Source organism: Salvia splendens, chromosome 10 (assembly GCF_004379255.2).
Source record: "Salvia splendens isolate huo1 chromosome 10, SspV2, whole genome shotgun sequence".
In the NCBI taxonomy this organism is placed as follows: Eukaryota; Viridiplantae; Streptophyta; class Magnoliopsida; order Lamiales; family Lamiaceae; genus Salvia; species Salvia splendens.
The window spans coordinates 27,683,069-27,695,378 of NC_056041.1; the positions used below are offsets into that span (position 1 = coordinate 27,683,069).

Here is a 12,310-nt window from a genome sequence, read left to right on the forward strand (position 1 = left end):
TATAACGCACCCCCTTAGGGTCCATCTCATTTAGTTACCTATACTACAATTTATGAATTTGGATATTTCACTATTATATACTCCATCCGTTCATGATTAAATGTCTCATATTTGACCGGCACTGATTTTACCCACTTTACTTTAAAGTAAAGTGGGTAAAAAAAGTTATTGGAGTATATTGATTTTATAATAAAATGTGAGTGAAATGAGTTAGTGAAATGTAGAGTCTATTACCAAATATAATAAAAGAGAAATGAGACATTTATTGACGGATATACAAAAATAAAAAATAATGAGACATTTAATAGTTGATGGAGGGAGTATGCTTTGTTAAAAACAAATATCCCTTTTAAAGTAGAATAATTCAATAATTCGCATTCCTTTTCAGTGGATTCTTCCTTATCTAGCAGAAGAATAATGCGTTGTGCCTATACTACGTCGTTTATTGATTTATGATCCCACTATTAGATTCGCACGACACGAGTAAAGACAAAAAAAAAAGAGAGATACAAAAATAAAAACATTTCTTTTCATTCTATTTTGTTTTTCCTATTCAATTTGTATTTTAGTTTGAATCCATGTGTGTTCACTGGAAATATGCATTCTGAATACATATATTTATGGGCTACTTTATGCTTTTCTAAACAATCAACTACAAGATCTATGCTACACCACATGATTTCATTAAGTAGACCAAAATACCCCTCCCCGCCAACCGCCTACTTAAATTTTCCCGGGGATAAACTGAATTGTCTGGTTAGCGACATCGTTCCAGTGGACTCTGACCGGAAGAGTTGGAAGAGATTTGAGAATTATTATCATTATGTTTAGTAGTAGTAGTAGTTACAGGGCTATCTTCGTCCATTCGTCCATTGCCTGTTGTGGTTGCCGGCCCTCATGTGTGGATTCCTTTGTTGGCTCTGCTTGGGGAGATCTTGCAACTCCACAACTTGTATGGTTCTCTGTTTCTTGGCTGTTTCAGACAATGAGTAGCAACGTTCAACGATAAACATAAACACGCATATGATCACGATCATGCCATTCATGAATGATACCAGTAGTATATTTCAAATTTAGTTATAGTTGAGTGCAAGCTCACCATTTTCAGCTTCTTGATAGCGTTCCTGCAGTTTTCTTTTTGCAGCCTCTAATTTCATACGAACTGAAGCCTCGTTTTTCAAATTCACCTTCTGGCATGATAACAATAGAGCATATGATGTGAGACAAGATAGCTATAGAACGAATAGATAGATACAACCAGTAGAGTGTTTGCAATGGACACACCTCCTGTTGTGGAGGCATTGGTTTCCTCTGAATTGGGCGATTTTCGGATTTTTGCTTGGCTTTGATGGTCTCATATTCAACCTTGGGTTTGGGAGATGGTTTAAATCTACCGAGGGCTGATTCAGTGCTCGGAGGCTTTGGTCTTCCTGGTCCAGGTTCATCACTGGAAGGCCTACGAGGTTTTGAAGGGGCTTGTTTCATCCATGTAGCTTCCTCATTTCTCTTTGGCTCAGGTTTCCGGTCATTTGGAGGAGGGCCTGAGTCACGGGGGTTCTGAGGTTTCCATTTACGGTGGTCTGTTTTTGGAATAGTCGGCTTTCTGCCACTTTCTCGGTTCTTGTTGAACTCCCCACTGTTTCGAGGATCTGAAACAACATCCTCCTCAATAAGAAATAATCCATCTTTGTTTTTTTTATAGTGGGAAATTCGACTAAGAACCGAATGGCATACGCCCAGAGAATAAACAGCAGCAGAATAGACATAGGGAAGAAACTCACTTCCATCATCATCAATGCCGTCAAAGAACTTTGTGATCGCGGTTGAATGCAAAAAGAGAAAACCAAGTCATTCTACTAACAAATTGTACGACAAAGTTGGTTGTTTTACTGAGAAAAATGAGATATGGCACCTGTGACAGCTCCATTGAAGAAGGGGTAGCAAAGAAAGCCCCTTCATCGAGTGGAGGAGATGGTAGCCCTTCTTCCTCCTCTTCTTCTTCAACAACAGATGTTTTCACAGATTCTGTTGCCATTTCTGCAGTTTTAATTTGTGATTAATGATTAATCCATTGAATCAAAACCTAGATAGATGTTTTGATTTCTATCTTTTCAAAAAGAAACTTCGAGTTAAGACACCTGCAACAGCTGCCGTAGCATTAACCCACGAATCAACCATCACTTTCCAATCCCTGCAAATCAGAAGCTCAAATTATAAGCAACTAGATGCAGAGTTGATGAAGGAAAAGGTATTGTGCGGTGCCATAAACAATAGATGTGCAACATCCCCAACATAACAATTAAAGAATAATGAAATCCTAAAGTTTAAAATCTTGCTTCATATATCCATTATGAAGTAAAGCAACAGAAGAATCATATAAAAGTGCCATCAAATCCTTCTTTTATAAACCAAAGATGAGCAATGTAACAAGATGATATACAGAACCTCCACAATATCAAATAAGAAATCACAATAGAAAATTCCTTACTCAATCAACGTCCTCACTATATTCCGGATTTCCTTTGATCCATGCTTCCGGAGAGAATTAACAGACTTCCCAATCTCCGTAGCCTGACAGAACCAAAAAGTGTCAACAAGAACAAAGCAAAAAACGCAACAAGACCATTCAAGTCGAACCTTAAGTATCTCGACAGACAAAGGCATGAGCTGAAGCTTCCTCAAACACTCAAACAGCATTGCATCAGACTGCAAAGGGAAAATAATAAGCATCACATTACAAACATCAGGCTGAAGCTAAAGCAAGTGAAATAGATTAAATAAAAATAAAAATAAAAAACAAAACCTCATCCTCAAAGTTATCAACAACATCCTTGATCCTCAACACCTCCCCATAGAACTGCGACTCCTCCTCGATCTCATCAGTCAAAGCCTCAGCCTGATTCGTGTGATCATCAGCATAGTCTCTGCTGCTGCTATTGACCTTGCTCTCCTTCGTATCATCGATCTCGCTCTTCAATTTATCCTCGCTCTTATCGCCATTCAATTCGCAGCCGAAACACTTGACCAGTTTGCAGGTGAAGAGCATCTCCGCAATCCGATCCCTCTTCAATCGGAAGTCGTGAGGGCAATCGGATGCAGCGATCAGTATCGCGTGCTCGATTATGCTGAAAATGTCGGAGCTCGCGCTTCGGAAATAATCCCTCCATTTATCCAGACTCACATCGCCCATGCCGGCAAATTCAAATTCAATTGTTTCTGAAATTCGATCGATCAATAGCTTCGAAATTCGATCTCGATGAAAAAGTCAATAACTACAAGGATTGTTTAATTCAAACAAACTGTGAAGTGATACAAAAATAAAATTATTAGTGGAGAATTTGGAGAAAGGTTTTTATTCGATAATTGATGGAATTTCAGGGAAGAATATATGTCAAAAGGGAATCAGAGGTATTCTATCTCACTACAAAATCAAATCCGGGTAATGATGAGGAAGAAGATAGAATGAAAATTAAATTATTAAATTTTAGAGATTTTTGTAGGATTAAAGATTGATGATAGATAAAGATTAAAAAAAACAGGTGATCAGCTTCAACCCTGTCTATTGCTCAGTGATTAGTCATACATTAAATGATTTTTTGCAAATTAAAGCCAACTTTCTCCTTTCCTTTTACACGAATATGGAAAATATATTTAATGTATTTGACAAAGTAAATGTGTGAACGATTTCCTTAAAAACAAAAATATTTTACCACTACTCCAAATAAATTGTTTATTAAATTTAGACGGAAGCGCATCTATGTGTTTAAATAAATTGTAATCTACCATTAATTAAACAATTAATTAAAATCTCGATAATAAAGGAAAATAAGTTCAGAAGCTGTAATATATTTTTGGAAGAGTGAATATCGCCTTAAACTTCAAAGTAGGGCAGTCGGGTCAGTTCAACGATTTCGGGCCAACTCTACAATGGTTGCTGTACAATCAGCTACAGGCTAAATAAGTTTTGATTTTTTCTGAGTTATAAAAGTTCAACCCTAACCCTAAAAATTCAGTTTCGAGCGAGCTCATCGAGTTGCTGCCAATAAAATTAACATGCGATCAATCCAATAAATAATTATTAAAATTGGTTATATTTATAAAATGTAAAACATTTCATTATGATAAATTTGAGATATATGCTTAGGCCATCCGCAACGCTGTTTCTTATCCGTCTCTTAACCGTCTCAACTCTAAACTATTCATGGGCCATAATGTACTTTTCATCTCATCTCTTAACTAAGAGACAGCACCTGCAACCCTCCATCTCTTAACCGTCTCTTAACCATCTCATCTCTTAACTATTCATTCAATTTCATTTTTTATTTTTATTTCCAACAAATTCAATTAATAAAAACACACTTCATTAAATAAAATAAAATTACAACTTAAGATTCTAAAAAAATTAAAAAAAAAACATAATTAAAAATCCTAAAAAAAGAAAAATACATAATTTAATATCGTCCGCTCACTCTCTCTAAATTCAAAATCTCAAAGCTCAAAGAAGCAGAAGAAAGATCATGTGCGTCTACCGGTTACCAAATTTTGCCCAAATGTGCTCCATTAGATCCTCCTGGAGTTGGGCGTGGGCGTTAGAATCACGTGACCTTGCCCGAACAGACAACCGCTCTTGCAAAGACGAATGCACTCCCGATGGCTCGAAAGGTGGTACGCGCAGATGGATCAAACTATATATAAGATAACCGAACCGAGTGGATCAGTTAGCAAATGTCGTTGCCACTTGATCAAGGCGTTCTCTCTCGTTCACCCAAATATATTTATAACTCCCAGACGTGCACTACTTTAACAATAAAGCAGCAAGTACGAGGTCGATCCCACAGAGAAACCGGTGCACTGAGTGTGTGAATAGTGAACAGGGGTCGGCTGCTGCCACGCTTTAAATTTAAAGTTTTAACTATTGGATTAAGCTAGGCTGAAAGTAAACTAACTACTGGATCAAGGGACTCATCATGCTGGAAAATAACTGACGGATCAAGTAAGCGATAATCTCAAATAAAGACCTAGCTACCTAAAGATGCTTCGGCGCTACAAATCACTTTGTCATTCAACATAGTTAAACACAAGATCGAGAATTTTAAAGTTGAAGCTAAACTGGAACAGTAAACAAGATCCGGAAACAAAATAACTTCGATTTTTATAAAAGATTTCAAACTTGGAATTGGAGAGTGCGGAATACAAGCAAGAGTCTACGAAACAAAATGAAATTTAACTAAGCTAACAAGTTCAGAAAACAAGAAAGTAGGAGAGCGAATAAAGCCGAGAAGCTCTCGGTCGGAACTTGAGACAACACCGAACAAATATTGATTTCTCTGTCGCGCTCCCTTCGGTCGCTCTCTTCTAACTAACCATTGCGATTATCTAACGAAGCTATCTTTGGAATTGGCGAAAACTTGGAACTGGAAACTAGACTAAAAAGAAAGGCTAAACTAGAAGCGGAAGGAAGATCTTTTTAATGGCGCTGCATCCTCTATTTATAAGCTCCTCGCAGCAATCTCCAGCTAGGATAACAATTTGGCAGCGAATATTTGTCCTTGCTGGGATTGAGCGCTTCATCGATTGATACGTGCCCTTCTTCTAGAATGCAGCGGTTCTTCAATAACGGAATGGGGATTCGGCTTCGTCCTTACGTCTTACGCATCACCACGTGCCTTCTAGAATGCAGTACTTGAATGATCGCCATCCAGCGCATTAGCCCCACGTGTCTTTCTACTGGAATGCAGTGGTCCCCCGTCTAACTGCTTGATTACCCCCTTGATCAACTCTCCCGATTTTCGGCCTTTTTTGCCTTCTGCGCCAGCTTGATCAGCTTGGCCTTGTTGCGTTTGGTCAAGTGTCATTCCTGCACAATTAACACTTGCTTTGCGCGATAAAGTGATCAAGTAGCATACATTTTACCCTTAAACCGATGCATGAAATAGGCCTTATCAACTCCACTGCGAGGTGGACTACTTGCGGTAGAGCTTCCCTGGGTTTCAGAGTCCTTCGTCGGTGACAATCATGTTGTGCAAGATTATGCACGTATACATGATGTCGACCATATTCTCCATAAACCAAGTACGAGCCAGGGCTTTGATAATGTTGAAGCGCGCTTGGAGAACCCTGAACGCCCTCTCCACATCCTATCGAGCAGCCTCTTGCTTCTGCGCAAAAAGAGTCTGTTTTTCGTTCACCGGCATGTTGAACGTCTTCATGAAGGTTGGCCACTTCAGGTAGATGCCGTCGGCAAGATAGTACCCCATTTTATACTATCGGTTGTTAGCGATGAGGTTAATGGCCGACGCTTTACCATTCAAACTTCGGTGAAGAGGTCGGATTGGTTGAGCACGTTGACGTCGTTGTTCGATTCGGGGACCCCAAAGTACGCATGCCAAATCCATAGCCGGTAGTCGGCAACGGCCTCGAGTATAACGGTGGGGTGGGTGCCTTTGTGGCCGCTCGTGTATGACCCCCTCCATGCCACAGGGCAATTCTTCCATTGCCAATGCATGCAATCGACGCTACCAAGCATCCCAAGGAATCCGTGAACTTCTTCGTGAAGGTGGAGCAGAAACTGACAATCTGCCGTGCTTGGCTTCCATAGAAATTCGTCGGTGAAGGCTGCCCAGATGCCTTTGCAGAAGTTCATCAAGCACATTCACCCAGTGCTTTCTCCAATGTGGAGGTATTCGTCGAACAAATCCGCCGTTTGTCCAGTAGCAAGCTGACGGATTTCTGCAATACATTTCTGCAGCGTCGTGTGGGTGGGACGGCCGACGGTGTCGAGCCCTTCTTGGAAGAACTCTTCCTGGGCTGCCAATGTATTTGCGATGTGCAGAAATAGTCGTTTCCGCATGCGGAAACGGCGATGGAAGTAGGTCTCTCCCCATACCGGGTTATCACAGAAGTAGTCGCGTACTAACCTTGCGGCGGCTTCCTCCCAGTTACGATGGATGTAAGTCCGGGATCATCTTTGGGGCGGCGCGGCTTCCTCCGCCTCCCTACGTCGATCTTCTTCATGCGATTCTTCCATTATTCGACGCATTTTTGTAAATGGATCCATGAATGGATTAAATTTGGGAGAAGAATAAAAGAGGTGATTTGAAATGAAAATTATAGAGGAAAGAGAGATGATTTGAGAAGAATAGATGTGTGTTTGTGTGTGTAAAAGAAGAGTATTTATAGAATAAAAAAATAAAAAAATTAATAAAATAACCGTTGAACGGTCATATTACCGTTTTTTAATTTTTAATTTTTTTTATTAAATTTGAATTTAAAAAAAATTGATTTATTGCGTCAACGTGACGAATCCCACTCGCGGTCCGGCGAGTGGGCGTCACGCCTAGCGCCAGCGCGCGCCACGTCGCGCGGGCGCGTGGCGAGCTGGCGCGCCAGCCGTCTCAGTGAGACGAGCGTCTCGGCGAGACAGGGACGAGACGGGACACTGCAACGTGTCTCGCGTCCGTCTCGTCTCGGAGGGACGAGATAAGAGACACATGCGGGATGCGTTGCGGGTGCTCTTAAACTCAACCATAAACATGATCAAATACTAATATTTTGTGTAAAATAAAACATGTACATATTTTGAGAAATTTTAAAGCATGTTTTAAAAATTTATATATTTTTTAGTGAATCTGAAGTTTCTTATCTATTATTATATTATTGATAGTTATTTTTCAGTAATCTATATTATAAAAATAATTAATGAAGTATTATGAGTCAAACAAATAAAATAATAGAAATTTTATCGGATTTCGGGCCAGCTCATCGGGTTTTTTGTCTCCCCCTAACGGGGTTGCGGGTTAATTGGGTGCAGGATAATCACGCTATAATTTTATCAGACTAAAAATTTTCAACTCTAATCCTATAAATTTAGCGGGTTATTCGGGCTAGCCCACGAATTGCGGACTGCGTTGACATTCATACTTCAAACTAGGGTTGTCAATTGGGAAAATCCGTTCGGGTTTGGGCCAATCCACTCGGGTTGTCGGGCTATTTGGGTGCGGGTTATTCGGGTTGTGAATTTTTCGGGCTATAAATTTTCAGCCCTGACACTAAATCTTCGGGTTTCGAGCTAACCCAAGGCTAATCGGATCAAAAGTGATCTATGTGTTACTTCTATCCAATCCAAAATTCTAAGTTATAAAATAAAATAGATTGTCACAAATAGTATAGTATTATCAAAGTGATCAAGAGAAAGAAAATAATAGCAATTGAAACTTGAAACAAAATACATAAACATATTACTTAATTAGACCACACAGTAAATTTAACTGCAGTTAATTGGAAATCATGCATTCCATATAACCCCAACTTTTAATTTGAGAGAGAAGACATAATTACCATATATAATCCATATTAATGTTGCGTTTAATAATAATATTACCATACATACTTCATATAAGTATATAACCAAAATTTTTAATTATATTTTTATTTTAAATGCTCAACCCCATGGGCCAGTGGCGGACGCAGGAATAAATTTTGGCAGGGGCTTCACTAAAAAATCTTGGCAGGGGACACACACATATTATAAAAAACAATAAAAAAAGTTCTAAAAATAAATAAATATCTAATACATAAAATTAATCCAAAACAAGTTTGACAAAAAGAATAATACAGTTTGCTAAAGCGTCGGCAACTGAATTCTACGTGTTTTCATCGATTGAAAACGCTGCAGGATCGACTCGTTATCAATCGTTGAAAAAATATCCTTCTCAATGTACACAACTAGACTGTCATTCATCCACTCGTCTCTCATTCGATTTCGTAAATCTGTCTTGATAGTCTTCATTGCAGAAAATGCTCTCTCAACAGAAGCAGTAGCAACAGGTCAACTCAATAATCCGATAGACCAATGGAAAAACAAAATGCTTCTTAGTTTTGACCATTTTCATAGCAAAACTTCCCAAATCACTAAGCACAACAAATTGGGGATCACACCACACATTAGCAATAAAATTACTAACTTGCCGTGGAAGATGTAAACATTCGCTCGCAGAGAAGTCCTCGGGATATAAAGTAGCAATATGAATGACTTGATGCTCATTGAATTCAGATAAAGAATTTCTTGGATCAAGACACGCTATGCATTTTAGCAAGTCGGTGCTAGCTTCAGAAAACCGATTATTCATCTCTTGTATAATTAAATCAACCACCTTAACATTGCAGCCGCAATAAGTTAATGACAAGTAAATATATAGATAAAAATATGAATAACAATATTAGATTACCTGATAAAAAATCTCTACCCGATAATGATGTAAGTTTGTGATCAACTCTGCTCCATGCTTTTTTCGACCAGGGCGTGGTATGATGTCCTCCATATTAACTTGTGAAATATTGTGCAACTCACAAAATCTATTTGTTTGGTCTAACATGGCTTCCCATCCGTCCTCCCTAAAACTTTGCAATTGATGTTTCACACTTTGGATCAATGATATAGGTTGTACAATGTTTTGATCTTTCCGTTGTAGGGCATGAGACAATTCATTTGTAGTTCCTAGTGAGTGTTTCATCAAGTGCAAAGTAAAAACAAACTTATAATTATCCATCCTTTCGATAAGGCCTTCAGTAGTACTTCTATTATCAATGATAGTGGCATCATCTCTAACAATTTCCAACACTTTCTCAACCACAGGCCACATAGAGCATAAACGAAGCAATGTAGAGTAATGTGAGCCCCAACGAGTGTCTCCTGGTCTTACCAAAGTAGTTTCTTGATTTTGACCTCTTCCACTAGTCACTTCTTCATCATTAAGTTGTGCAACTAATCTTTCATGTTTCAATTTCCTAAGTTGATCCTTTCTCTTACAAGATGCCCCAACCATATTCACAATCATAGAGATATAGTTAAAAGAATCCTTCACAACTCTAACACCGTTAGTAATAGCAACAATTATTAATTGGGGTTGGTGAGATAAACAATGGATGTACATGGCATAAGGATTTTCTTGCAATATTAGAGATTTCAATCCATTGAACTCACCTCGCATATTTGAAGCTCCATCGTATCTTTGACCTCTCACTCTGGATAGAGATAAATTATGCTTCAATAATAAAGCATCAATAGCATTTTTCAAAGAACGAGAACAAGTGTCAGTTACATGTACAATCCCAAGAAATCGCTCAATCACATATCCTTCACTATTCACGTATCTTAAAACAACACCCATTTGTTTCTTCAATGAAACATCTCGAGCCTCATCAACCAAGATAGTGAAAACTCTATCCCCAATATCTTTTACTATGGCAAGTGTGACTTCTGAAGCATAAGCATTTGCTAATTCCTTTTGAATTCATGGAGAAGTCATCCGATTATTAGCAGGAGCATTTGTACCCAACACTTTGGAAACATCGACATTATGTTGACCAAGCCATTGAAGCAACTCAAGAAAATTACCTATATTTGAAGAACTACTTTATTCATCGTGTCCACGAAAAGGCAAACCCTGTTTTAAAAGAAAACGAGTCACGTCCAATGAAGCAGTCAATCGAACACGATATGCAACTTCCTTACGAGTATTTGCTCGAAATACATTTGCCACACTGTGTCTTTGATCTTGAAAAGCTACAAACTGAATTCGAGCATTATTGTGACAACTATTTGCAGCCCCAACATGTTGATTGAATTTTCTAGTGCATTTTTCTAATTGTTAAAGCTTGTCTTTGTAAAAGCATCTTCTGCATATCGACCTTCTTTATCTGATTGCTTGAAAAGATAGCACCAAAAGCAAAAGGCTGCATTTTTTGATTCACTATACTCTAACCATGGAAATTTTGTAAATCAAGCATCTTGAAAACTTCTTTCTTGAATACCATACTTCTTTTTCGGATATGTATTCCCAATTGGTTGGGAAGGACCTTTAACCAAATACTCTCTCCGTACTCTATCCCGAATAGCAACATCAAAAGCCTCTATTGACTTTCGTTTTCCTGGATCAGCATCAATATCATTCCAATCCAATTCAACTTCTATTGCAGACTGATTTTCTACTGATTCAACAATTCTAGCACTTGAAGAAGATGAAGAACCACCACTTTTCATTTTTTTAAAGTAACATCCCATCTTCTGTATTAGCAATTTAGCAAATTAGTTCAATAAATCACAAAATACTATGTAAATAAAAGTTATGAATCTAAAATATCTAACACATTGTGATTGTGTAAACTATGACAAAAGAAAAGGAAAAACTGACCTTACTCTACCAATTAAAGTTTTGAAGAAGACAAGTAATTCTCTTTTGGAATTTGTGGGAGAAGTTTCGTTTTTTTTTGTTCCACCATTTGGAAAACTGTGAATGGGGTAGGGCTAGATAAAGACAAATCCTTTAAATTTTTTAATTAATATATCTGCCATGAAACCTAACACCTGCCGTCAAATAGGGAATATGACAGTACTTTTTCTACTTTTATTATTTTATTCATTTAAGTTATTTGTAAGTTAGTGCCTTTTAAATAGGGAATATGGCAGTACTTTTTCTGCTTTTATTATTTTATTCATTTAAGTTTAATGGCTCTTACTATTCATCGTCTTCCTCTTCTCAACTCCATTGTTGGGAAGTTTTTATTTGTAATTTTAATTTTCAGCTCCTCCTTTCCATTAAACCTCTAATAATTTACACATCAAAGCTATTAACTTGGCGAGGGCTGACTGTAGGTTCGAAAATTTTAAAAAAAAATTGCAAAAGAAATTTATTTTAAAAAATGGTTTAGGAGGGGCTTAAGCCCCTCACCTCCTCCACCTGCGTCCGCCACTGCCATGGGCTACCCGCAACCCACACGAGTCGGCCCGCATAACCCGCCGACCCAAATGGGTCAACCCGTGTGGCCCTGTTCTGCATTTGGGTTACGATTTTCTTGTCCTAACCCTATGATTTTATCGGATTATTCAGGTCGACTCACAGATTTCGGACTAGATTGACATCCCTATTTCAAACTAACCAATACTATCCTTAATTATTAAAAAGAAAAATTAAACTTGAACTATCGATTTAAATTGATACTCCTATCACTTGTCAATTTATCGGTACTACCAATAATGGCATGACATGCCTAATTGTCACATTCTATATTATTTTTATATTTAAAAATATCACTTTATCGTTCCAATTGAGATGACCCACTTTTCTTTTAAGTTTTTCCAATTAAGATGACATATTTTTATTTTTGATAACTTTTTCTCTCCATTTAATATATTTAATCACTTTTTTCTCCGTACAATTAAATATTCAAATCTCTTTCTCTCTCCATTTAATACTTACATCACTATTTCTCTCTCCAACTAACCAAATCAACCAACATCTCCTAAAATTCC

General features: G+C 37.9%; 1 protein-coding gene across 2 annotated transcripts; it reads right to left on the minus strand.

Annotated features, from left to right (window-relative positions):
- Positions 1 to 507: 507 nt before the first annotated feature.
- Positions 508 to 3,573, minus strand: LOC121752196 (probable mediator of RNA polymerase II transcription subunit 26b). 2 transcript variants are annotated; one of them, XM_042147139.1, is made up of 9 exons: positions 2,804 to 3,573; positions 2,638 to 2,706; positions 2,489 to 2,571; positions 2,139 to 2,191; positions 1,913 to 2,037; positions 1,782 to 1,809; positions 1,285 to 1,649; positions 1,100 to 1,190; positions 508 to 973 (listed from the first exon to the last, which is right to left on the minus strand). In XM_042147139.1, the coding sequence occupies exons 1-9, from the start codon at positions 3,188 to 3,190 to the stop codon at positions 852 to 854; spliced, it is 1,323 nt and encodes a 440-aa protein (XP_042003073.1). In that variant the 5' UTR covers positions 3,191 to 3,573; the 3' UTR covers positions 508 to 851. The 2 variants fall into 2 exon arrangements, with proteins under 2 accessions (XP_042003073.1, XP_042003072.1); XM_042147138.1 differs by having other exon boundaries at positions 1,285 to 1,809.
- Positions 3,574 to 12,310: the final 8,737 nt, after the last annotated feature.